This window comes from Lipotes vexillifer, unplaced genomic scaffold (assembly GCF_000442215.2).
Source record: "Lipotes vexillifer unplaced genomic scaffold, Lipotes_vexillifer_v1.1 scaffold1003, whole genome shotgun sequence".
NCBI lineage: Eukaryota > Metazoa > Chordata > Mammalia > Artiodactyla > Lipotidae > Lipotes > Lipotes vexillifer.
Window position 1 is genome coordinate 1778313 of NW_006798890.1, and position 27374 is coordinate 1805686.

Genomic DNA, 27374 nt, shown 5'->3' on the forward strand with positions numbered 1-27374 from the left:
GCAGGAATAAAGACACAGACATAAAAGAACGGACCTGAGGGCATGGGTGGAGGGTAAGGGGAAGCTGGGATGAAGTGAGAGAGTATACACTACCAAATGTAAAATGGATGGCTAGTGGGAAGCTGCTGCATAGCACAAGGAGATCAACTTGATGCTTTGTGACAACCTAGAGGGATGGGATAGGGAGGGTGGGAGGGAAGCTCAAGAGGGAGGGGATATGGGGATGTATGTATACATATAGCTGATTCACTCTGTTGTACAGCAGAAACTAACACAACATTGTAAAGCATTTATACTCCAATAAAGATGTGGGGAAAAAAAAAAACTGGTTTGGCCAACAGCACTGTCATTTAATTAGCATGTGTCCTCCCTTACTGGGTATGCAAACATCATACCCACACCTCAAGAACAGTTTTCTCAAGTATTTCCTGTTTCCTCACACATAATGTGAAAGGAAGATAAATGGGCCTGGACCTATCCTAACCTTGGGTTTTAGATTCTCCCCACAGACCACTCTACTGTGGTTTCCAATTCAATTCCCTCCACATCCCTCCTCCAGCAACAGCTCCAAATGGGGCACTTTAATTAGAGGTAATACTTGATAATGGGCCAACAAGTACTCCTCTATTAATGAGGTTCACTAACTTCCTTAGTAGTGCCATTACCTCTACAAAGCTGACTCCTTGCCAGGAAGTCCATACTCAAAGGGCAAGTTAGAGAAACCTGACCAAGCAGATGTCCTGAAAACCCCAAATTACTCCACAGCTGGTTTCTCTGCTCCAGGATTCACCAAAGACAGCACTTGTGATCTCAGAACATCCCTGTCTAAAACATCTGAGGTTTGGTATTAATTCACCCGTCCCTTCAGTCAGCACCTTTTGTGTGGCATGAACTGCTAGACACTGTGGACAAAAATGAATATGACAGTCTCTATCATCAGAAGTTCTGTTTAGTGGGGCAGACAGATGTTAAATAATCACAATATAGTATAATGTGTGTTATGATAAAAGTAGGCATATGGACACAAGGAGCACAGAGCTAACCTGTGGATTCACATGGGAAGGGGGCTTGAGCTGAGTCATGCAGACATAGAATTTAGTCAAATGAGGAAAGAAGAAAAGAGCATTCCAGACACAATGTACAGCACATGCAAAGGCAAAGCTTGATGCCAAAAGGCTGCAAGTGGCTAAGTGTAAACTGGGAATGGAGGTGGGGGCAGGAGAGCAGGAGATTAGACTAGAAAGACCAGGTGGTGGCCAAATCACAGAAACCCTTGGATACCACGATAAATGGTCAAGCTATTGCGAGACAATAAAGGATTTGAAACAGGGAAGGGACATAAGACAACCTGCACTTTAGAAAGATCATTCTAGCAGCTATGTGGAAAATGGATTTGGAAAATGAGAAAAGCATGAATGGAGTAAGAAGGCTCTTGCAGTAGAATACGAGCTTTGGAGTGCAGAATGTATGTTTTATTACTTCCTTATCGTCAATATTTAGGCAGTGAGAGGCACTCAACAGATACGGTTTGAATTAAGTCTTGAAAAGAAATGATTAAAAAAGAAAAAGGCTGGGGCTCCCCTGGTGGCGCAGTGGTTGAGAGTCCACCTGCTGATGCAGGGGACACGGGTTCGTGCCCCGGTCCAGGAAGATCCCACATGCCGCGGAGCAGCTAGGCCCGTGAGCCATGGCCGCTGAGCCTGCACTCCGCAATGGGAGAGGCCACAGCAGTGAGAGGCCCGCGTACCGCAAAAAAAAAAAAAAGAAAAAGGCTGGGTTATGGCTAATGAAATGACACTGAGGATGTCATTTCAATGTCTGAGCCACAGAACTGGACCATGAAGGATGGGAGTGAGAATAGGTATGGCAGCAGGGAAGGGAATATAAGCTGGTGATGGGGCTAAGAGCAGAAAGACAATGAACAGACAAAGGCTTTCTGCTATACAGGAGGACCAACCTCGATTCCAGGTGGTGGATAACGTGTTGTTTTGGGCACAGATCCGTCTGGCCAGAGAAGGATGCTTGAGAATCTGGGATTTACACAGCTGTCTCAGACTGTCCACAATGACTGGGCTTGGAGAAAAGAAGAGACATTTGGAGATGTAAAGCAACAGGCTGACTCCAAGATCCATCAGTTGGAAACCTTATTGACTTGGGGGAGACTTACCAGTAGGTCTCTCTCTTGGGGATGTCTTCAGTAGAATGCCAGAGACGAGCATGAAAGATCACATTCAGAACACATTCATCTTGGTTTTCTATGTGGTTCCTTGGATCGTCAGCAAGGCTAAGCACTTTCTCAGGAAGGCCTTCTATTAACTTGGTCTTGGTAAGCCAGAGAGCCTGCTTTACACCTTTAGAGTCATCAGTCACAAAAAACCAAAACCAAAAAAAAAAAAAAGTCATTCAGGAAGAGATGCTTATCCCTGCCGGGTAGCATTTTGGGGAAAAAGCAGCCTTGAGAGAGAGATGGGATTTGTTCCGACATCTGAGGGGTCAGAACTAAAATAAAAAGCAGAAGCTATAAGAGCCAGATTTCAAGCTTCAGGAATGACCATCTAAAGACAGTTAACAATTGATTGAGGCAGTGAGTACTTGCCTCAGGAGGAATTCAAACAGCCACTAAGATGGCTGAGATCATGAGGCTGAATCTTGCAGGCAAGGATTTGTTACCTGCAGAATTCAGACCCAAGATTACAGGACTAGATCAATAGATGCCAACCTCTCAAAACCTAGATCCTTTCTATTAACCAACACCCTTGTCCCTGACTGGAAAAGCTCATGTCTGCCAAATATACATCATTTAATAGATATGGGCCCAGGATTAAGTGCATACTGCTCTATCAAGGGGAAGAGCTTTTGGAAATAATGAAAATAACTTCTGGATCATGAATAACTTGAGGAGCCCTGAGTTTGGGAGCACTAGATAATCTTTCGCATCTGACTCTGAGATTCTGTAACAAGCTATTTTATAAGCAAATTTTTGTATGAAGCCCTATGAAATGTACTGCTGTATTTGTCAAAAGAATCATACTGAGGATGTTGCTCAATTTATTATGCAGGGTCCTCCCTGAGACCTTCTGAACTTCTCCCTGGCCTCTGTACAGGAAGGTTGGGCTTTTCCTGGGTAGAGTACTGTTTTGTCTTTTGGACATGGTGAACTGCATAACTCACAATGTTTCTCTATACCAGGGGTCAAACTTTGTCTTAAAGGGCCAGACAGTAAATATTTTCAGCTTCTGGGCCAGTCTCTATCACAACTACTCAGCTCTGCCACGGTAGCACGAAAGCAGCCATAAGTAATCAGTAAACAGGTGTGCATGGTTTCACTATAATAAAGCTATTTATAGAAACAGGCAACTGGCCTAGTCAGCAGACCCCATCTCTGTACCATTTGTTGACTGCTAGCAAGTTGAGAGTCAACTTTGGGGCTCCCCTGGACAAGTACAACCTCACAGAATGGATTTTTTGTATTCAGTGTTTCATTTTTCCTTTGTGCTGATCCCCTCACCTATTTTTAATTTAATCTGGCTGTGCTACAAAATTTCTGTAAGATGCCCAAAATACTTTTCAGGAAAAGGAGGAGTATAAATAAATTAAAAGATTTGATTCAGAGTGCTTAGTCTCTAAAAACTAATTTAACCCCCTTACTCTCAGCGGGATGGGCTGTGGTGCAGGCTACTCATCCCAGTTGAAAAAACATCACTCGACTCAGAGATATATCTTCATTTGAAAAACTATGTCTGGGATTAAAGCAAACTTAGCACACTTTGAGGGAAACACCCTCAGACAATTTCTTCTGTGGTGATAAATGAAAGGTAATGAGACTTTTCACTCTAAGGCTCATAAGACACCAGAAACACAAATATTTAGAAATGTTAACTTCTGGATTTTGTGGTGCAGCAGAAAGAACCCTGGACTGGGGGTTGGGTAACCTGACTTTTAGTCCCAACACTGCCACTGTTCCTTAAACTTGAAAATGGATAAAATACTAAGAATTTATGGTTCACTAGTACATGAATAATATGTAAGAGCTGCCATTTACTGAACATTACCATCTACTCTGTGCCAGGAGCTTTAACTACAAGTTGGATGGGATTTTATGGAATGGAGGATGAAACTCAAGAGACTAAGGAATTTGTTTCAAGTCCCAAACCTCGTAAGCAATGGGGCTGGGAGGAGAACCTGAGTCTGTCTATGTTAAAGCCCATGATCTCTCCATTACCCCAATCTGCTTCTCTAGCCCTGTATCTTGCAATTTTATTACAGACTTTACAGAACCTCTCTGCATATGGTGAAAGCATAGGGTATGTTTTCAGCCTAGTCAAACAAGTTAACCTTAACTTCTAAGACACAGCTAATGCACTTCATCCACATGGTAATGTTACCAGGGTCACTCAAGGGTACCAAGTCTTGTGAGGTCCTTCACAACACCCTGTGAGGATACTGGAAGTATTTAAAGGCCAAAAAAACAGCTTTCAGGAATGGGTTTGAGAAGCTTAAGAGGCTGGCCAGTTGACATAAGTTTTTTTCAAACCTAGGATTTATTATTTGGCTTAGTCCCCAAATCCTGCCAGGTCTCTTTCTTTCCTAATTACTTACTAGAAAATTCTGCTCCCACTTACCTGGACCATTTTGTGTTTTCAGGACCTGTCCTAACCCCACTCTGATTTAGGGACTAAGGAAGAATGAGGAGGAAAAAAATGGGTAAGACGACTCTCAATAAACAACCCCCTCCAGGGACTCTGGAACATAATTTCCGGTACTGCCCCAGACATACAGATGGTTTTGGCTAAAGTCATTTTGACCTGTTCTTAGTGAGAGTGAAAGGGAGCAGAAGTGGACTAGATGGATTTTAGGTCCAGATCCTTTTCCTGAAAACATCTCAGCTCTGACCGTTGACAAAGGACATCGACCTGGGAAACCAGAGGTGTAGCCCTGGCTTCAGTAGTAACCCACAGTGCACCTGTGAGCAGATCACTGGCCAATCACTTCCCCTCTGTCACAATTACCAACCCTAATTACCAATTAACTTGATTGACTAGCCTGAAATGAGGCGATAGACCTGCAGACTAAAGATTGTTTCTGTTGTCTCTTTGCGCTATAATCCCCCTCCAACTAGTTCTCAAACATAGTTACATCTCCAGAGTGCAAGAGCTGGGTCAATGTGAACCACCTAGTCAAAACCACTCATTTCACAGGAAATGGAGGCTCAGGAAGCTTCGGTCACTTGCCCAAAATCACACAGAGGGTGAGGGGCAGGGCTACGCCTAGAAACCAGATCTTTTCACTTGGCCACTAAAACTCTAATACTCCCTCACACATACTGCTCTTTACATCTCCCTTAATCCTAACAATTCGCAGAAGATGAGAATCAATATCGGGCCACTTCGCAGACGGAGAAACCGAGACCCACAGAGTTTCAACGTCTTGCCCAAGGCCATAGAAGGTCGGGGTCAGTGCTGCGTAGAGGACAAAGGTCCTCTCCCGCCCGTCCTGGGGCCTCACCCTCGAGGAGGCGGCAACGCTGGTGGAAGACGTAGCAGGCCTGGTCTTTGTACAGCGGGTGCTCGTGAAGCGGGGGCAAGCGGCGGAACTTCGGGGGCGTCCAGCCAGGGTCCCAGGGCGGGAAGACTGGCCGCGCCAGACCAGGCATAAAGTGCATCTTCCCCGCGTAGGTGATGGGCTCCAGTCCAGGAATCTCGTACACCCTGTCCGGGGGAGGAGGCTCGGGCTTCCGCGTGGAGCGCACGCCCCACTCGTACGCCCCGCGTCTTGGGGCCCCGCAGCTCCCAAGACCGAGCCGCCCGGGGCGGGCAAGCGCCAGCCTTGCTGACCTCGACGCCAACGCCATACCGATCCGATCTCTTCAAGACCTCCACCTGGACGCCGCCATCTTCCCGCGCTCAAGGCCTGCTGGGAACGAAAGGAGCCGAACGCCGAGACTCGTTTTATGAGTGGCAGCCACTTTAACCAATCATCGTCAGGGCACCCTCGTCTTGCCCCACCCTGCAGGCCGTCAGCAATTTCCCACAGGTGGAACCCTCCCTGCCTGCCTCCCCGGGGAAGCGCAGGAGGGTAGGTGAGTGGTTGTGATGGGCAGGGGGACTAGGAGAAGAGATTCAGGACTTCAAGCCTGAACTCGGGACAACCTTGATCGCTTAACGAGCAATTGGAGCTTGGGCAGGGCGCTTCTTTCTGAGCCTTAAAGTCACTCGCCGTAAAAATAGCGATAGAAATGCCTAAACTAGCGCATCCGCTCAGCAACCAGCGCGCGGTGGGTACGCCGTAAATTTCCTTGCCTCTCCAGCCCTTCTCACGCGGAGCCTGAGCGTGGCCCTTGCACCACGCCGGAGCCGCACCGACCGCGCTGCACTGCACGCCTCCTCCCCAGCGCCCAAAGTGAGTTCCTTTCCTCGGAATGTCGCGTTTCGCCTCCTAGAAGCAGGGCCAGAGCGGCGGAGGTGTACTTTGCTCCGTGCTTGCGCAGCACGTATTTATCAAATGCCCACTGAGTGTCAGGCACAGCTGAGCATCGGGTTTACACTGGTGAATAAAACAGGTGTGCGATGTAGAGCGTACAGTTTAGTGGGAGATGCAGACAGAAAGCAAGTAAAGTAAATAAATAGCAATTGCAACACACACCCAGACTTCATATCCCTTTTCCCCAGTTATTTTTCTCTTCAGTATTTAACAGTAACATAACATGTTTTCTATTTTGATCTTATTTAATCACGCTCTCACTGGAATATAAGATCCATGAGTGCAAGAGTTTTTGTTTCTTCACTGCTGTGAAACCTGCTCCTAGACCAGTGCCTGGCACATAGTAAATATATGTTTAATGAATGAATACATAATAATGTGATGAATAAGCAAATAGGGTACCTTCTAGAGAATGAGAAGGGGGTGGTTCGGGGAGGGCTCTGAGGGCAGGTGACCTTGAAGCAAGGCCTGAGGGTGAGGAGAGTCATCCAGGCAGAGGCAACAACATGTCAAGGCCTGGCTTCTTAGACTGAAAAGGTAGAGGCTGAGAGAAGATGTGAACCTGGTCTTTAAAATTCATGACTGACGTGGCCAGCTTCTCTACTAATTTCCAAAATACTAGGGAGAGTGGGATTAGTAAAACATGGAGAAAGTAAATTTAAGGCAAAGAAGGCTAAATAACCCTCACACTGTACAGCAGTTTACAGTTAATAGGGCTCCTTCACTTACCTCACTTTATCTCTGAAAAACCTTTGGGGAGTAAGAAGTCAGCAATAAAGAGGGAATCAGATCTCATTCACTCTTAATACAAACCTGGTACATAACATGCAAGAAAAATGGGTTGAACTGATGTGACACCAAGCTAGGCTGCAAGCTCTGTGAAGGTAGAGCCCATGTTTTATTAACCTCTGCTGTATCCCAGCACCTAGCACTGTGCCTGGCTCCCAGACCTTATATGTAAACTGAGTACTCAGCACTCACCTGAGCCTTCCATATGCCACGCCTGTGCTTCGTGGTAGAATACAGAAAGAATAAGGCACCATGCTTGCCCTCAAGGGGTTCTCAACCTGCTAAACCTTCCTGAAATCATAGAACCAGCAGTAGAACCAGGTTTTCTTTCCTCTAAAGAGCAGCCTTTCCTCTATAAGAGAAAGATTTATTGCACACAGGAACTACCCTTCTAAAACCAATGATAGTAAGTGGTAAGAGAATTTGGACAAGTTCTGATCAGGAGAACACTGGGCACCACACAAGGAGTTTGGATTGTATCTTGTAGGCAGTGGGGAGCTATTGAAGCTTGCTAAGCAGGGGACTGTTGTGATCAGAGCTGGTGGGAGGTGTGCTGATTGATGGTGTAGGGGGAGACTGGAAGCACATCGTTTGGGCCCATGGGAAGCTCCAGTGTAAATGGGTGTGGAAAGCAGGAAAAGTGGGAAAGATCTTAAAGGTTAGGGCTCCTGGGAAGTGATTGGTAACCAAGAAACAGGACTTCACTGTCTTCTAGCAGGTGTGGTGGTTTGCTCCTCTGCTTTTCCACAGACTTGGCGCACACCTTGATTCTAGCACTTTATGCACGAATGAAGCTACTGCCCTTGGGAAGCTCCAGGGTGCCCGTAAAATTCCATGGCAGTTTGGCAAGTTGGGTCCCCGTTCTGTGCCAGCCCAGTGCCAGGCACTGGGAATTGGAGATGAAGACACTCTCCTCTGCCCTCTAGAGCATGAAATCCAGGGAGAAAGAGCAGCCTGGAATCTTAAGAGACCAGGTATGTGCACTAACTTTGCCACTCCTGCTTCCTGGCCTCAGTTTTCTCCATTGTGAAATGAGGAACAGCATGGCCTACTTATGTACAGCTGTCGAAAGGACTGAGTGAGGCAGTGCATCTATCTTATCCTGGTTCTTATCTGTTTAGTGGATGACTCCTCCAGGACAGAGATGAGTGTCAGTCACCTCTGTGTCCCAGCACCTCATTCAGCAGCCCCTGCCCAGTAAGTGTCTAAGAGGCAGGAATGAATAGGAGGAAATCAAAGACTGGAGCTTTTATTTTTTTAATTTTATTTATTTATATTTTAAAATTAATTAATTAATTTATTTTTGGCTGCGTTGGGTCTTCATTGCTGCACGCGGCCTTACTGCGGCGAGCGGGGGCTACTCTTCGCTGCGATGTGCAGGCTTCTCATTGCGGTGGCTTCTCTTGTTGCGGAGCACCGGCTCTAGGCGCATGGGCTTCAGTAGTTGTGGCACGCGGGCTCAGTAGTTGTGGCTCACGGGCTCTAGAGTGCAGGCTCAGTAGTTGTGGTGCACAGGCTTAGATGCTCCGCAGCATGTGGCATCTTCCCCAACCTGGGCTCGAACTCGTGTCCCCTGCGTTGGCAGGTGGCTTCTTAACCACTGCGCCACCAGGGAAGTCCAAGACTGGAGATTTTGGAAGAGTGATATTTACATCAAATAACGCTCTGGGACATCAGACTTCCCCTAAGTTCTGTTCTCAGACAAGAGGGAGAGAAGACCCTCTTTTGCTTTGATTTGCCTGTGGATTTTTTTTTTAATATTTATTTATTTATTTGACTGCACCGGGTCTTAGTTGCGGCATGCGGGATCTTCATTGCTGTGTGTGGGATCTTCATTGCAGTGTGCGGGATCTTTAGTTGTGGCATGTGGGATCTTTTAGTTGCAGCATGCAGGATCTAGTTCCCTGACCCGGGATTGAACCCGGGCCCCCTGCATTGGGAGCACAGAGTCTTAACGGCTGGACCACCAGGGAAGTCCCTGCCTGTGGAATTTTCAATGAATAGTTTCCTTACAGGTGAGATGACCAAGTCTATTTCTATATAAACTGTATAGTTCCACATATGAAGACAGAGAACCTTGATAAATCTCAAACTGCCCTCACAGAAACATCTCAAAATAAATCATAACCATTTAAATTTTCCTCCCTGATCTTTCTTTCAGACAATGTTTACCTAATGGCCCTGAAACCAAGCTCCTTTCCTTCTTTCCTTTCATATAACATCCATATTTTTAAATGTACACTGTTCTAGTTCATAAAATGAATAAAAAACAGGTCTCTGCCCTCAAGGAGTTCACAGTCTCAAAAGAAGAGAAAACCACATAAACATGTAATTTCAGAACAGTGTGAAATGCTATAGGGTAGAGATTCATTCACTGGAAGAGCATTTATTGAGCACCTGCAGTGACCAGGGCTGGACCAAGTGCAGTGAGTGCTGCAGGAAGCAGGAAGCCAAGCAGGCCTTCAGAGGCTCCAGCCTATTCTCTTCCTCTCCCACTCATCCCTCCCTTGTTGTCAGTTACCCAGAGCTCCATCTCCAGACTCAGGTACCTAGACCTATTTAATCCAACTGGCAGCTGGATTTTGCCCTTGGATGTCCCACAGGCACTCAGTGTACCTCAAACTGAACTTAACCATCTCCCCCACTTGCTCTTTCCCCTAAAACTCAACTTCTCTTGGACCCACTATCCACCCACGGATCCAAGCCAGACACCTGGATGTCCCTTCAACCCCTCTATCCCCCTCACCTGCTCACCTCACATCCATCAGTCTCTGTGTCCTGTTAATTACTGCTTCAGGATTTCTCTAATTGACCGCTGTCCTCTCGTCCTCCCTGAAGCTCCCCTGGTCCAGGTCCTCATTATCTCTCACCTGCACCATCATGACTTCCTCCTCCTCCTGTTTTCCTGTGATTGAACAACAATATGTTCTGAAACCAGACAGAGCAGAGTTAAAGTCCCAGTGCCATCATTTGGGGACTTTTGTCACCCTGGGTAAGTTATTAAACCTCTCCAGACCCCAGTTTTCCCATCCATAAAATGACACCTCCAGGACTGGCCTTGTTGTAAAGATTAAATGAGATGCAGCAATTTGATAGGTGACTCACCAACAGTGGTGAGTGAAAGGAACCAGACACAGAAGAATGCATTCATATGATTCTGTTTAAAGGTAGAAACTAAGCAAAGCTGATAAATAATGGGTAGGGCTGCAAATAAAGGTGGCACAACTAAGGAAAAGCAAGGGAATGATTATATCAAAAGTCAGGGTGGGGCTTCCCTGGTGGCGCAGCGGTTGAGAGTCCCCCTGCCAATGCAGGGGACATGGGTTCGTGCCCCGGTCTGGGAAGATCCCACATGCCGCAGAGCGGCCGGGCCCGTGAGCCATGGCCGCTGAGTCTGCATGTCCGGAGCCTGTGCTCCGCAGCGGGGAAGGCCACAACAGTGAGAGGCCCGCGTACCACAAAAAAAAAAAAAAAAAAAAAAGGGTGGTGGTGTGTGGAAAGGAGCGGGGGTGTGATCAGGAAGGAACACAAATGTGTGGCTTCTGGGATGTCAGCAAGGTTCTTTTTACTTGAGTGAGAGGTGCTTACGAAAGGGTTCTTTTATTTATTTTATTTATAATTTATCTATAATTTATTTTTATAACTTTTATAAATATTAAGTTGTACATGAATGTTGTACTTCATCACTTAAAATATTTTAAAAATTCAATGAGATTTTCTATGTAATCTTAATCCAGCACTCCTCAGAGCACGCGAAGAGGTCAAGAAACCATGGTTGTCCGTTCCAATCGCTGTGCCCTGTCTCCCTGCCTCCCCCACCAGACAGCAGATCCCAGGATTGATTCACCCCTGTCCCCAGTACTCACACAGAGCTTGGCACCTGCAGGCCTCAGGGAGAATGAGCGGAATAGAGGTGACCAGATTGTAACCACATGTTTTCCCTCTTCCAGGCTGGCAAGGGAGCAGGGCCTGGGCCTACTCTGGGAAGAGCACCCGGTTGCCCGCACCCCCTGCCTGACCAAGGCCCACTGACAATGGACAAGGGGGAGGAAGACGACGATGAGGAAGCCTGGCTGCAGCTTCGGCCGGTGGAGCCCTTGCCCTCCCAGTGCTGCGGCAGTGGCTGCTCACCCTGCGTGTTCGACCTCTACCAGCGAGACCTAGCAAGTTGGGAGGCAGCCCGAGCCAGCAAGGACAGGAGCCTGCTGAGTGGAGAAGAGACACAGGTGAGGGGGAGCAGTGTCCACCTGGCCTCAGCCCTGTGCAGTGTACCTGCTCGGGGAAGCTTCCTCTGACTCTGTACAGCAGAGAGAAAAGAGTGGGCTTAATGGAAGCAGACTGACCCAGGTTCAAAGCCTGGCCTTGAGCTGGTGAGTGGGACATGGGGCAGGTGGCGAGGGGAGGTCCCAGGAGTGAATTGGGTGTGGGCATTTTACAGGAGAAGGAGATCTGTGAGTCGTGGTATTCAGAGAAGACTTCCCGGAGGAGGTAGAGGTGGGGTGGAATATTAAGGACAGTGGCCTGAGACTTGGAAGACATGAATTTGAGTCCCTGCCCATGGTGTGACCTTGTACAAATAAGTCACTACCACTCAGGCCTCAGTTTCCCCACATATAAAATAAGGATATTGGATTAGATCATCCGTTAGGTCCCATCAATTTCTAAATGGTGCAAATCTGGATTTTAGCAGGTTTGAAGGATGGGTAGGTCTTTCATACATTGGAGATAAGTGTTCTGGATAGAGGGCACAGCTTGAGCAAATAAAGACTCACAGGTAGGAAGCTGCAAGGTATTCTTGAGAGTACAGAGAAAAGTCTGGTGTCTGATGCCTGGGAGATAAAATGAGACTTGGGGCCCATCCACAGGGCCCTTGAGTGTTCAGTTAAGGACCTTGCACTTTATCCTGGGGCTGAGGGGAGCCGTACAAGGCTTCAGAGCAGGGTGAGCTCAATGTAAAGTGTTCTGGCATTCTTAGAGCCTGAAAGGGAAGTAAGGTGGGACTACGCTGTTACAGAGAAAACTTACTGGCCTTGATAGCCTCTCCTTGTGGGGAGGATGCCCATGGATGCTTGCATTTCTCTTGAGTCCCAGCTTCTAGCTGTTGAATCTTTTCCTGTTGCAGACCTGTCCTTCCAAGCTGAGCCCAGAGACCTTCCTAGCCTTCTGCATCAGTGCCACGGACAGACTCACTAAGGACACCTACCTTGTCCGGTTTACATTACCTGGGAACAGCCAGCTCGGCTTGCGGCCTGGCCAGCACCTCATCCTACGGTACACTCAGGTAGTGGGAGGACCCAGGCTTTGCAGCCCTGCTCTGCCATTTGCTAGCTGTGTGGTCTAGGGCAACTTGCTTAACCTTCCTTAAACCTCCATTTGTCATCTTCAGAATAAACATAGAAATACATGACTCAGAGGGCTCTTGGAATTGAACTAGATAATGCATTTTCATAATAAATAATAATAACAGTAACAGCAAACACTTTTTTAACACTTAGTATCCAAGGCACAGTTCTGTGTGCTCATATGTATAAGCTCATTCATTCCTCACAAAATCCTGTGTGGTAGACACCATTGTCATGCCCGAGAGGAAACTGAAGTCAGAGAGGTTTAGTAACTTCCCCAAGATCACACAGTTAGGAAATGTTGGAGCCAGGATTTGAAAGCAAGCAGTGTGTCTCCAGAGCTTGTGGTATTAACCTCATATGATTAGCACCAGTTGATAGAGAAGACACCGTTATTGAAAATAAGGGAGTTGCCCAGTATCACACAGCTAATAAGGATTCAAACCCAAACAGCCCGCCTCCTGAGTTACACCCTTCATTCCTCTGAACTTCCTTCTTCCTTCCAGCTGACTTTTGTACTCTTCTCCCACCTTGATCCCCACCTCCACCTACACAGGGACAGGACCCTTTGGGACCTCCAGATGGAGGTGACTGCCAGGCAGTTGACTCTCTGGGTCTGAAGCTCAGCAGAGAAATCTGAGCTGCAGACGTGGATCTGGAAATCATCCAGGTATATTGTTATGCCTGGATTGCATTTGGGAGCATGTGGGGCATGGAAAGAGGGAAGGAGGTAGGACCGAACCCTGGCAACTCCAGCATTTATGGTGTTGGCAAGAGGAGGCAGAGCCATCAAAGGAGACGGAAAGTCTAGCCAGTACTTGCCTCGCACTGACCCCTGGTGTTTGTGCCCAGCTTGTTCTGGCCTGTGGGCTGGCTGACGGTCCTTAAAGATCACTGTTGCAGTGGACAGGAGGGGCCACTGGACAGGTCACAGCCCCAAGCAACCCTCCATCCATAAGTCAGGGATGCCCAGAACTACCTGCCTCTAGTCTGGCCCCTCTCTGTCACTCCAGTGACATTCCTAACCCATGCAGCTGACCACATCCCTCCTCGTTCAGCCCCCTTCTGGTACTCCACAGTGCCTCCCCAGTGACACTGTAAGCCAAGGCCCCAGCCTCCTTGCCCACCAAGTTCTTCTCCATACCCCCCCAACCACCCCCATACATGCCCCTTGTTCCAGCCCCGAGGTCCACTCGCCAGTTCCTGGCTTGCCTTACATTATCCTACCTCTAAGCTTTTGCCCAGGCTGTTCCCTCTGCCTGGAATTACTTTACTTCCTGCCCATTGTTACCTGTTAGTGGCCTGCTTGTCCTTTAAGACCTTCTGAGCTCAAGGCCTTCTGAGGTTCCCTAGGTGAGAGTGCCTGTCACTTTTACCTCTGTCATAGCAAATGTCACAGTGCCCTTTGCATCCGAGCCATGCCATATGTTCTGTTTGTTATTTCCTTGTTTTTTCTGTAAGCATTTATTGAATATTTCTGCCCAACTTTTGATACATTGGGACAGGCCTTTTTAATCTTTGCATACCTCAAAAGAAGAAAATTTTGTACATAGTAGGGCTCAAGAGAGGAGTGCTTAGGTGCTCCAGGGAAGCTCTGAGTAGTGGTAAGGAACCCAGACCTGGAGGCAGACACAGCTACAGATGAATTCTAGCTGTGTGACCTCAGGCAGGTGACATCCCTTCTCTAAGCCTTGGTTTCCTCATTTTGGTTATTGTTTTTTTTTTTTTTTTTTTTCACGGTACGCGGGCCTCTCACCGCTGAGGCCTCTCCCGTTGCGGAACACAGGCTCCAGACGTGCAGGCCCAGCGGCCATGGTTCGCAGGCCCAGCGGCCATGGTTCACGGGCCCAGCCGCTCCGCAGCACGTGGGATCCTCCCGGACCGGGGCACGAACCCGCGTCTCCTGCACTGGCAGGCGGACTCTCAACCACTGCGCCACCAGGGAAGCCCTTGGTTATTGTTTGAAATAAATGAGATACTGCATATAGTATACTTGGTGCATCATAGGCATTTACTACAACATGGCTGCTCTTATTATTACTCGCGATCGTGCTCCTGGCCCCCTTGTTGATAACACTGGAGGGGATTCATGCATGGGGTCAGGCTTTGGACTAGGGCACCCCTGAGGATCCTTTCACTTCTGATGCTGCTGGCATGCGGTCGTGTTTGATAAATGTTAAACGCTTGTTAAATATAGTTATTTTTATCTTGATCATTCTGTGGTCGAAGAGAGGTCAGGAAAAACCCAAGTGATGTCCTAAAATAGCTCACATCATCAGTGTACTTTTTTTTTTTTTTTAAATTTATTTTGGCTGCGTTGGGTCTTCGTTGCTGCATGCGGGCTTTCTCTAGTCGCTATGAGTAGGAGCTACTCTTTGTTGCAGTGCGCAGGCTTCTCATTGCAGTGGCTTCTGTTGTGGAGCACGGTCTCTAGGCGCGTGGGCTTCAGTAGTTGTGGCTCGCGGGCTCTAGAGCACAGGCTCAGTAGCTGTGGTGCACTGGCTTAGTTGCTCCGTGGCATGCGGGATCTTCCCAGACCAGGGCTTGAACCCATGTCCCCTGCATTGGCAGGTGGATTCTTAACCACTGCGCCACCAGGGAAGCCCATCCGTGTACTTTTTGAAGCACTTTTTCACCTGTGACCCCTGTGGAGCCACACAGCAGGGGCATAGACAGTTGTCTCCATTTTACAGAAGGGGCAGCTGAGGGTTTAAATGACCTGCCCAGGGTCTCACAGCCAGCACGTGGCAGTGGGGGGAGCCCAGTGCTATTTTCTTCTGCTCCATCTTGCCTGCCTCTCAGTGAGGACCACTGGGGATGACTGGGCCCCCCACCTTCACTTTCACCAGCCTGGCACAGATTTGGTACTCTATAAGAGTTTGTTGAATGACTGGCTGACTGCCTGACTGAGTGCTTCTCTTTCCCAGAGGGATAGTAGATGGCTTAGAAATTCAGAGAGCCTATACACCCATCAGCCCTGCCAACGCAAAAGGATACTTTGAAGTTTTAATCAAGGTGAGCCAACTCACACGGATGCTCTAAGAGGCTGTGGACTGGACCTCCATTTGCCAGCTTGGTCAGGGTGGGGCACTTCCCTCTGACATGGGAAAAGCCAGCGCTCACATGGGAGGATGAGGGAAGAGCAAGGACAATGAAAGAGGCCTTTTCTCATCTCCTTTCCTGGGGAAAGGAGGCTACTGGTCCACCAACAGAGGGCATGTTCCTGATAGATTTTATGGAAAACAGGCTTGAACTGAGAAAAGTAAAGCTGTTCCTCCTCACCTTCTTCCCTATTGATGGAGTGTAAGCACTGAGCCAGGGAAAAGGGAACCAAGTCATGTGCACCTACTGTGTGCTGGGCACGGGTGTCCAGGGAGAGTCAGACACGGCGCCCGCCCTCAGACAGGGGCCAGACTGGGACAGTACAAGGTGGTAGATGCTGTGACAGGAGGCCCCAACCGAACTCAGGGCAGCTGGGGCTGCAGGGAAGGTGAGCTGGGCTTCCCAGAGGAAGCTGTGTGTCTGAGCTCTATGTTTAAGCTCAGGAGTGGGAAGGAAGCTCTGAGCGCTGTATCAGCACGTACAGTGGCAAAGGAGGCATGATTTGGGGAACTGTTAGTCATTTGTCCTGGAACACTTTTGTAGGCAAAAGATGGGACATGGAGGACCTTGGGGGCCAAAGTAACCTGAAATCATCTCGCAGGTGGGTTGGCAGGGGTCGGGGCATTTGAGTTGGGCCTTGAGGAAGGAATACAAGTTAGCAGTGGCATTCCAGGGGGATGGATAAGCGAAGGCAGGGAGGGGTGAAATAGAGCAGGGTCTTCTGGGAGCTGTACCCAGTCTGAGTGGTGGGAGCAGAGTTGCTTGTAGGGGCAGCCGAGATGGGTGGGGAAATTGGCAGAGATGAGATGAACAAAGTGGGCTAGATGCAAAATATCCCAGAGGCCCAAGGAATAGGCAACAAATGTATAAGGCGTCATGAAGGTCCAATTATGTGCAAAAATAATTAGGTTGAACTACATGAAATTGCTGACATGCTAACATTTTTGACTTACAGAAATAGCAGTTTCATATGGGTCAGCCTAATACATAGCTCTAGATCATTTCCCAAATGGAATCCTAGGGAACACCTATATTTAGGAATAGTTTTCACATCCTTTGTCTCCCTTGTAGGACAGGAATTATCCCCATTTCACTGATAAGCAAACTGAGGCCCCAGGAGGGCCTGAGGCTCCCCAGGTAGTAAGAAGTACAACTGGTAGGTGAGCCCTGGCCTTCTGACTCCAGGTCCCCAGCACCGTCTCTGGCTCCCAACCATCCCCGCCTGCCTTCAGAGCTGGAGTATTTATTCCCTCACACATAAGCTTGGATGGGATCCCTTTTCCACGCAACTGTTTGTCTGGGAGATTCCACAAATCCTCTCCAAATGGCCTGCTTCCCCAAGCTGCTTGTCTGGGTGTGTTTCTATTGAAAGGATAAGCCTGGAGACAGTTCTTCAGGGCAGCTGGATTTCTCCCAGCTGCAAGGCTGATTTTCTCCTTCATTTACCGGAAAGCCTCTCTTTAGAGAGATGCTTAATTATCCCTAAGCCACTGGCTGGGAAGATCTGGAAATGTCTTTGCAAATTGGGAAGGCAGGCGGGTTTTGTAAGGTTTACCCTCCCATGTAGATGGGAAGGAGGAGCTCTCATTTCTCTGGCACCTTCTGGGCACCAGGTACTGCTTCTAGCTCTTTATTTTAATTATCTCGTTTCAACCTCATAATCACCCTGCAGAGTAGATCATATTCTCCCCACTTTACAGATGAAGAAACTGAAGCCCAGAGAGATGATGTCATTGTCCCAAGGTCCCTGGGGTAATATGATCTCAAGTGGAAGAACAAATTCAGTGTCAGTTCTGTTCAACAAGTGTGTATTGAGCATTTACTCTGTGCCAGGCTCCGTGTGGGGGCCAGAGGCACAGAACAATCCTTCCTTTCTCCTTGAGTGCTATCTGCGCCATAGGGCCACTAAGGCCACCCCTGGGGCTGTGCCTCCCCGAGACTGGGGCCACAAAACAAGGTGTGCGCTGAAATATAGCCTCCAGCAACTTAGGAGAAAAACTGTAGCCTCCTCCCCAGACCTCTTCAGGTAAGCGCAAGACTTCCCTTGCTTTGTGCATGTGGTGCCCAAGGAAGGCAGGGATGGTACCAGAAGTAGCTGTGGGTGCTTAAAAGCATGTCTGGTGACCAAAGCCCAGTCTCTCCTTCAAGCCTGGTTATAATTTCTCCAGACACCCTTCCTGGGCTGTCTTACCCCTGACCATACCACACCTGATGCCCAGAATTCCCTCTGCCCTCCTTCCCTCATCCCCAGTGAGTTTGAGTCTACCCAGTCTTCAAGGTCCAGCTTAGCTTTCCCTTCCAGGAAGCTGTCCTCGATCCCACTCCATTGGAAGTGACTGCACTTCCTCAGGGCTCTCCTAGCACTTCATCCTTCTCACGGCAGGTTAGGTAGTCTCTACCTTGTATATGTCTGAGACTTAGGTCCCTCGTAGATTGTGAGCTCCTTAAAGGGAGGGCCTGAATCTGGGTTCATTCATTCATTCATTCATTCGGATGTTTAAGTCCTTTCCATGACTCAGGCACTGGCTGCCTCCATGGAGCTTAAGATCCAGCTGTCTCCCCTGCAGCCCCAGCATGGTGCCTGACAGAGTCAGGGCAGTGTGCACTTCCCCCATGGAGGAATCCCCTCCACAATCTTCACTTTTTTCATCCAGACAGAGGACAGTGCAGGGATATGCAGAGATTGCAGATGAGGCGGACTCTAGCCCGTAAATATATTTGGTCTTGGCCTGCACAGTGTTTTAAAATTTTGAATTAATTGCCAACATTTCAAAAATGGGAAAATTTTCACAAAAATATGGATTTCCTGCCCCTCTTAGAGAGTCAGAAGATCTGGCATCGCTGGCCCCACGGACTGTGTACTGGAATTTGCAAAGTGGTTTCCTCCTTTAGAAAGAGTATTCACTCACCAATTTACTGTAGTCCCCACCGCTCTTTCTTGTCTCCCTGATGCCGAGACTGTTAGTTGCCATCGATCATCTCATACCCAGTTCTTCACTCAGTTATGTTACCCACATGGCCATTGTAGTTATTTGGTTTGAGACCTCTGTAGTTAAGGCCGTAGGTCTTATGGATTCTCATCCCAGTCTTACCATTTACCTTCTGTGTAAGCTTCTTGGCCTCATCTGAAAACGGGGAACGACAGTACCAACTTCATGGATAATTAGGATTAAATGACACAACACGTGTAAAGCACTGGGAGTGCAGGAAGGGCTCCACTTCCGAGGCTGATGTGGTTTGTATTGGCAACATGTGCCTGTCTTAATGAGGTCTCCCTTCGTTTCCTCCCAGTGCTACCAGACAGGGCTGATGTCCCAGTATGTGGAGTCCTGGAAAGCAGGAGACACAGCTTTCTGGCGAGGACCTTTCGGAGGCTTCTTCTATAAACCAAACCAGGTCAGTGCCTGCACTGAGTCCTCAGGAGACCCCTCCCAGCTTAGCTTCCAGGAATGTGGTTCTCATGTTTCAGGCCATAGAATCTCACTGTGCCATTCTTCTTGAGCCCAAACCTAATCCCAAGAGTATCCTTGGGGTTGGACATGGGAGGAGATGGGAATAGGCACTAAGAAACAAAACTGCCTGCCCGTGTTCCAGAACCATCCTTGCCTGCCCATTGCTTGGAAAAATGCAGACTATGAGCTAGGTATTTAGGGCCCTTATGCCATCTGACTCTCAGATATCTTTCCAGTTTCACATTCCATTTACAAGACTATGAGACCACTCCCTAAATACACCCTGTGGCTCACTGCTTGGGAACCCCCTGCTTCCCAACCCAAAGGCTCTTCCCCTCATCTTCACGGCATGTTCACATCCTCCCCTGACATTCCCAGGAAGAATCAGTAATTTCTCATCAGTTGGTGCATATCTGGGAAGCAATTTGACAATATGCACTGGGAGTCTTAGGAATCTTCACACCCTTGACCCAGTGCTTCCACTTCTGAAGTCTGTCCTATGGAAAGAATCCAAAATGCTGCCTCTTGCACATGTTCATTGCGGCTTTATTTATAATAGCAAGAAATTGGAGACAACTGAACATCCAACAACAGAACAGTTAAGTACACTGGGTTACAAATACGTGATAGACTATTATCTTGGATTTTAAAATTATGTTTATAAATGATGTTAATGCTTAAGCTGTAAGATCAAGTGACAAACACTAGGTAAACTGAATATACAACGTTAGGAAACTAAGTTAAATTGCACAGAAAATATATATATTTTTTAAAAGAATTCCCTTTCTTTCTTTCTTTCTTTCTTTTTTTTTTTTTCTGGCCACACCGCATGGCATGCGGGATCTTAGTTCCCAGACCAGGGATTGAACCCAGGCCCCCTGCGGTGGAAGTGCAGAGTCTTAACCACTGGACCACCAGGGAAGTCCCCAGAAAAAATATTTTTTTAAAAAAAGCAATAAAATGTTAGCAGCTCTGGGTAGTGGGTGATTTTTATTTTCTTCATTATGTTTTCCAAATTATCCATGAGTACCTGTTACCTTTATAATTAGGAAAACAAAGCAAAACAAAACAAATGAAAAAGAACGAATCATTTTTCCTCTCCATTCTTTTTTTTTTAATTGAAGTATAGTTGATTTACAAGGTTGTGTTAGTTTCAAGTGTACAGCAGAGTGACTCAGTTATACATACATATATATGTGTGTATATATATGTATACACACACACACACACACACACACACACACACACACACATCTATTCTTTTTCAGATTCTTTTCCCTTATAGGTTATTACAAAGTATTGAGTATAGTTCCCTGTGCTACACAGCAGGTCCTTGCTGGTTATCTGTTTTATATACGGGAGTGTGTATATGTTAATCCCAAACTCCTAATTTATCCCGCCTCTCCCTTCCCCTTTGTAACCATAAGTTTGTGTTCTGTGTCTGTGGGTCCATTCTTTTTGTTTAATTTAAAAATAGCTTTTATTAGTATTTTCCTTACTACCAATGCAGTACCTGTTCATTACCAAAAAAACAATTCAGCAGATATAAAGAAGCTAAAAGAGACTTCCCTGGTGGTCCAGTGGTTAAGACCCTGCACTTCCACTGGCAGGGGGCACGGGTTCGATCCCCGGTCGGGGAAGTTCCGCATGCTGCCTGGTACAGGCAAAAAAAATTTTTTAAATAAAAAAAAATAAAGAAAGAAGCTAAAAGAAGAAATAAAGAATACCTGCAGCCATCTTCCTGGACATACCTTGGCATACCTTACTACCTTGGCATCCACAGACCCCACTGGAAAGCCCTGCACTTCCTGTCTGGGAGGGTGTAGGGCCCAGCCATGAGGGAAAAGGCATGGTGTACCACACATGAACCCCTGGCCGCTGAAACTGTGGCTAAGGCTTGGCTCTGCTCCTGTGAGGATGCTGGGATGCAGCCCAGTCTTGCCACTCTGCAGCCACCTTCAATGCAGATGGATCACATCAGCCCTGAGACATTCCACAGACTTTCATAGGTATTCACCCAGGGCCAGGCCAGTGCTGGGCCCTGGGGGCTCAGAGATGGGTCAGATGAGTCCTGTCCTCCAGAAGCTCACAGTCTGATGGGAAGACAAGCCCACAAATAAATGACAACAACACAGTGTGACAAGTGTGAAGAGGGATGCACAGAGGGCCGTGGGAACACAAGAAGGACCCCTCACCTGCCCCTGGCTCAGAGAGGACTCCCCAGAGGAGAGCCTGAGCAGTGATGGGAGAAAGAGGGAGCATAGCATACCCCGTGACTGGGAGGCTGGGAGAGCATGAACACAGGACAGGATGATGGGCTAGCAGTAGGGCTCAGTGAGGGAAGGATTCTAATTGTATTAAGCCCCAAGCTCCATACCAGGCACTTGATTATTTTTTAAATTTTATTTTAGAATTTATTTTATTTTACGTATTCGGGTTTTTTGGCTGCGTTGGGTCTTTGTTGCTGCACGTGGACTTTCTCTCTAGTTGCGGTGAGCGGGGGCTACTCTTTGTTGCGCTGCGGTGGCTCCTCTTGTTGCAGAGCATGGGCTCTGGGTGTGCGGGCTTCAGTAGTTGCGGCATGCGGGCTCAGTAGTTGCAGCTCGTGGGCTCTGGAGCACAGGCTCAATAGTTGTGGCGCACGGGCTTAGTTGCTCCGTGACATGTGGGATCCTCCTGGACCAGGGATCGAACCTGTGTCCCCTGCACTGGAAGGAAGATTCTTAACCACTGCACCACCAGGGAAGTCCCATACCAGGCACTTTATGTCATCTCTTTAATCCTCATGACAGTTCTGAGATAGGTGCTATTCTGGGGAGGTGCTATTATTTTTTTACCAGTGAAGAAACCAAGGCTCAGAGAGGTGAAAGAACGTGCCCAGATCGCATGACTGGGGGTTTACCTGCAGATCTGCCCGACTCCTGATAGTCCAGGAAGCATTCCATGCAGTAGTGTGGTGTGCAGTGGCTGTCACTAAAGCTGATGAACACTCAGACTGCGCACAGAGGCCTAATCTCTAGGATGTCGGTGAATACGTCACTGTGCGGGTCAGGCACTAACCTTCTAGGCACTGATCTTAAAGAGGCCTAGAGCCAGGAAACAGGTTTGGTGATGGGGAGCTGATGGAACAGGTGCCTCTTGGGAGCTCACTTTGATTGCCTGGCTCTCTGTGCCAGGCACTGAGGTATAGTATATCATTTAGTCTAGAGATGAGCAGGCTCAGGGTCCAAGACAGGGGCCTCCGATCTCTGCAGGGTTGCCCTGGGGCAGAGGAAGCAGCCCGGAGGGCAGGGCTGGGATGGCAGTGGGAGGACAAAGCTTTGGTGGGAACAGGTGTCAGCTCAGTGTTAGGTGGGAAGCCTTCCCTGGCAAGGGGAGTCAGTCTGTAATGGAGCAGACTTCCTTGGGAGGTAGTGGACTGCCTATCAGCAGAAGTATGTAAGCAGAGCCCCGTGGGGATGCTTTAGAAGGCAGCCAAGCCACTTGCAGGATGACTGCACCATCATGTTCCCTTTCAGCCTCCAGATTCCATGATTTCTGTTCCATAGACCTCATAAGCTGTAGCCTTTCACAGGCAAGGATGGTTTTCTGGAGGAGGTACAGAGGCAAACTCAGATGGGTGGGACACCCAGGAAGGGCAGTGCCATCCAGTTCAAGCAAGCCCAAGAAAAGCCCCCGTAGTGGATGGCTGGGGTCAGACCCCTTCCCAGCCCACCCCTGTCATATACCGTCCTGTTCCCTAGTATGGTGAGCTCCTCATGCTGGCTGCTGGCACTGGCCTGGCCCCCATGGTGCCCATCCTGCAGAGCATCACAGACAACGCAGAGGATGAGACCTTCATCACCCTGGTCGGCTGCTTCAAGACCTTTGAGGACATCTACCTGAAAACCTTCCTCCGGGAGCAGGCTCGTTTCTGGAATGTCCGCACCTTCTTTGTACTCAGCCAGGTGAGCCCAGGGGGATGATTTCCTTCCCTGATTGAGACTCTCCTGTGCCCTGCACCCATCTTGAGGACGTGCTGTGGGCTCTCTGCCCTGTGCCGTAATAGTCATCCCTGCCACTGGTGGAACCCCCAGTGTGTGCCTGGCAAGGAAGGCAGGTGTTGCCGTGTTCATTATGCAGATGAGGAAACTGACGCTCAGAGGTGAAGGCACCAGCTGGTGTCGTGCTGCCAGACAGGGTGAAGCCAGGATACGAACCCGAGACTGTCTGCTTCCAGGGCGCCAGCTCTCACCCACCATGGCTTGCTGCCTGCTGTCCACCCTCTGGCATCCCCTGTTGTATGGGCGGGGGGCCTGGTGGTAGAATCAGTGGGCCAGGCGTAGCTCCTTGAGGCGGGGACCGCGTGTCTGGGTCACCACGCTTTCAGTGCTTTGCACAGCACCAGGCATGGAGTAGGCACTCACCCCGGCAATGGCTGGTGGAGTAAACCGGATCCAGTTCACTGCATTTGTTAGGGTCTTTTCCACATCACTTTGTTCCCACCTGGGAACAAAGCTGCTTTCAAATCCTCCAAGTTACAGCCACTCTAGCTGGAAGCGGCTTTGCCTCCTGAGCCCTCTTCCCTCTGGTTCCCCATCCCCTCCATTCATTCAAGCCACCCCTCTGGGCCCTCCCCACAGGGCCGCAGCGTGGAGGGCTGTCTTGCGCCTTACCTCAAGCCAGGCCCTCAGCTACCTTTGTTCACTGGCCTTCACCTAGTCTGTAGCTTTATTTCTCTTTCCTGCGCGCCCTGGGTTGAGGTTCCCCTGCTGGTGCCTCCCCTCCATTCTCTTGGTCAGGGTCAGCCTCATTACCCTGTACTTTGGAGCACCCTTGTCATCAGTTTCCTCTTGAGACAGCTTTAGAGTGTCCCGAAAGACTTACATGATCCTCGACATTGTGGCTGGGTGGGGGAGGGTGTCAGGAAACCAGAGGTCCTGAGGTCCCCAGGGGCCAGAGTCCACAGGCCTGTGCATGGGGCAGAATGCTCAGTGGCATGAACACCGAGGGGGTCATGCTTGGTGAACATTAGCAGCGACAGCAGTGCCCAAGGTCAGGGATGAAGCAGAGGGCTAAGGTACAGCCGAGGGGAGAGGGGCAAGGGAAGGGCCACTCCTGCCGGGAGCACGCTCAGCCCTGCCTAAGAGCTGGTCGGGGAAGGTGGCAGGAAGGCAGGCACCTGGCAGAATTGCCCTGGCTGTTGGCCAGCCTTCCTTTCCCCCACCACGTGCCAGGTGCCAGGGATTTAAAAACGAAAATGGGACGTCCCTGGCGGTCCAGTGGTTAAGATTCTGTGCTTCCACTGCAGGGGACAGGGGTTCAAAGCCTGGTCAGGGAACTAAGATCCCACATGCCACACAGGGCGGCCAAAAAAAATTTTTTTAATAAATAAATAAAAATAAAAATGAAGATGACCTCTTACTGCCCTCCAGGTGCTCATCTATATATGTGGAGACAGCCACGGAGATGGCTGACAAGGGCTCCCCTTCATCGAGCACTTTCTGTGTGCCTAGCACTGTTCTAAGCACTTTATGTGTACTAACTCATTTAATCCCCACCACCATCTTAGGAGGCTTCTACTGCCATCATGGCCGTTTAATAGATGTGGAAACTGAGACACAGAGAGGTTAAGAACCTTGCCCAAGGTAAAACAGCAAGTTGGTGGCGAGGCCATGCTCTTATTGCTTGTCAGTGTAAGACAGCTCAGGGATAGGTGCTGTGGAGGGTGTTCAGGGTGCTGGAGGCAAGCAGAGAGGGCTTCACAGAGGAGATGGCATTTGAGCCCGGGCTTGAGGGCAGAGTTAAAGTTCACCAGCAATAGGGGACCTTCTACCCTGGGCCGGGGCTTTGATGAGGCCAGTGCCCTGAGGTTGGGCAGGTGAGTGGGCTGGCTGTCAATAGCCGGGGAAGGTGAGGGATGATGGAGTGAGAGGTGCCTCCTGCCTGTCCATGCTTCCTCCACTCCGGGTGCTGCCTGGGCCATAGCGACAGCATCATCAAGGGTCTCCCTGCTCCAGCCACTCCTTGACGATTTGTCCTTCATCCTGCAGCCGGAAGGGCAGCTCTGACCACATCCCTGCCCTGCTTCCTGTCCTTCCCTAGCTCCCCACCGCTCTCAAGACTGGCTGTGCCAGCCCTCCATGGCCTCCCCTTCTGGCCCACTCCCGCTGCCTGCTGCGTTCTGGCGTTACTGGTCTGCCTGTGGTCGCGAGCGCTCTGTGCTTTTCTGGCTCCTGGGTCTTTGCTCATACAGTTCCCCCTGCCAGGCACACTTTTTCCCACTTCGTCACCTAACGCCCACTCATCCCTCACATCTCTCTGCTAAGGTGTAATTCCATCCTGGGAACTTTCCCTGAGCTTCCAGGCTGGTGTAGATGTTTCTGCTGTCACGGCCCAGGCTCTGCCTCCTAGCACCCACCCCACTGCATCATCATTGTTTATGGGTCCCCTCCCCACTTGAACAGCAACCAGACCCCATGCATCTCTGGGTGCACAGTCAAGGTCAGCTGCACTGAACCTAACTGGCCTGGGAGGATCGGGTATTGGGAAGGAGGGGCAAGGCCAACGGGCCCTACTCGTTCCTGCCCTCGAGGGCCCATTGGGCAGGTCAGAGCACGAAGGGCACGCAAGAAGATGCAGATCATCAGAGAGTGTCCCCTGTCAGCAGCACAGCACTGTCCTCAGAGGCCCTCGGGGTCTGACGAGCTCTGTGAGTGCGCCTGAGATTCGAGGCCTGCATTCGTGGAGCCTCTCTCAGCGCTTCCCCATCCGCTGCGCTCATCTCAGTAGCTCAGAGAGGTCATGACTCCTCAACAGAAAATGGTGGCAAAGCTTGGATTCCAACCCCAACCCCTCTCTCTCCATCCTGTCTCGCTGCAGGCCCCAGGAACCAGAAGTTCATCTCAATAGGGTCTGCGGAGGTGATAGCCCTGTTCTGTTGCGGGTTCTGTTTCGTTTTGGACACTGGTTACGTGGCTTCTTCTCTTTGTTAAAATTCTCCAAACTATATAAACTTTACGATTTTTATACGTATGTTCTACTCCAATAAAATGTTTACTTAAAAGATATTCTTCCAAGTAGTGGAGATTTTCTTTTGTGGCCCTGGGAATGAAAGCCACAAGCTAAGTCTAGAGGGGCAGAAAGAGAAGGAGCCTGGGGCATTGCACACCGCCAGAGTACTACCTCTAGCCTTTTCATGTGAGAGAAATAAACCCTTCTCTTGGTTAGGGCACTGCAGCCAGGGATCTCTGAAACACACAGCCAGATGGGGCCAGGAACCCTGTCTGTTTAGGGCAGCTGCCGTATCCCCATTGCCTAGCACCGGGCCAGGCACAGAGTCACTCAGTAAACATTTGTTAACTCAACAAGCTAACTGAAATCTTAAATGAACAAAAGTTATGCTCCAAGGGTGATGGTGATAGATAACCTTGGAAAGATGCTAGGAGACCCACAGTCATGGTGAGAAAACATTCCCCCCAGAGTGACAGGTGCAGTGGCCCCAGGTTCTGGTCCTGCTGCTGCCCCTGCATCATTGTGTGCCCCGAGAGGCATCCCTCCTCCCTGTGCATCAGCTGTTGTGGAGGACAACTACCTACCCAGAGGCTTCTGTGAGGGTGATTTGAGTCCCAGTGTGAGGAAGTACCTGGCCCGTGGTGGGGTTGGGTGAAGGTTGGCTTCCCACCCCCTCTGCCCCAGTGTCCTTGTTGACCAGAGAGGAGCTGACCATGTGAACTCTGAGGACCCCCAGTAGTCACCCCCACTGTTTCTCATCCTCCCAGGAGAACTCCCTAGAGCAGCTTCCCTGGAGTTACCGGGACAAGACCCACTTTGGCCGCCTGGGCCAGGACCTGATTGAAGAGCTGGTCGGCTCCTGTCGGAGAAAGCCGTTTGCATTGGTCTGTGGCTCAGCTGCGTTTACCAAGGACGTGGCCGGGTACTTGCTGAGCGCAGGCCTGGCCGAGGACTCCTACTTCCTCTTCTAGGCCTGGCCTCCCTTCTAAAGCTCAGGCCAGGGGCCTGGCACTGGGAGGCAGGAAGGGACACAGACTGGAATCCAAAGACATGAATGGAAGACCGCCGCTAACTGTCCAGGTGACCTGGGACAAATGTCTTTACCTCTGCACACCTCCATTTCTCATCCACCCCACGCGGTTCCTGACGCCCTCAAGCAGGCATCCTACTGGGAGGAGGGAGATGGAGCTGTAGGAGCCTTGGGGGGGAGAGTATC

General features: G+C 49.3%; 2 protein-coding genes across 2 annotated transcripts in view; one reads left to right on the forward strand and one right to left on the reverse strand.

The window, feature by feature from the left end:
• MRPL37 (mitochondrial ribosomal protein L37) overlaps positions 1–5924 on the reverse strand; it is a 21433-nt gene extending 15509 nt beyond the window's left edge. Inside the window, exons 1-3 of the mRNA XM_007471153.1 lie at positions 5506–5924; positions 2168–2351; positions 1958–2073 (exon numbers count right to left, since the gene is read on the reverse strand). Coding sequence (XP_007471215.1) covers positions 1958–2073; positions 2168–2351; positions 5506–5851 — 646 coding nt within the window. The 5' untranslated portion in view covers positions 5852–5924. The remainder of the gene's footprint in view (positions 1–1957; positions 2074–2167; positions 2352–5505) is intronic.
• A 5379-nt stretch (positions 5925–11303) lies between these two features.
• Positions 11304–27129, forward strand: CYB5RL (cytochrome b5 reductase like). Its single transcript, XM_007471154.1, has 6 exons — positions 11304–11495; positions 12392–12540; positions 15539–15626; positions 19005–19109; positions 22909–23112; positions 26926–27129. Exons 1-6 carry the CDS (start codon positions 11304–11306, stop codon positions 27127–27129), a joined length of 942 nt encoding a protein of 313 aa, XP_007471216.1.
• Positions 27130–27374: the final 245 nt, after the last annotated feature.

What these genes read in the sequence shown, in the direction of transcription:
- CYB5RL (XM_007471154.1), top strand. Translation starts at nt 11,304, where the DNA reads ATGGACAAGGGGGAGGAAGACGACGATGAGGAAGCCTGGCTGCAGCTT. An exon ending in GGCCAGCACCTCATCCTACG is followed by an intron (nt 12,541 to 15,538) that starts GTACACTCAGGT and finishes TCTCTTTCCCAG; the next exon opens with AGGGATAGTAGATGGCTTAG. An exon ending in ACTTTGAAGTTTTAATCAAG is followed by an intron (nt 15,627 to 19,004) that starts GTGAGCCAACTC and finishes GTTTCCTCCCAG; the next exon opens with TGCTACCAGACAGGGCTGAT.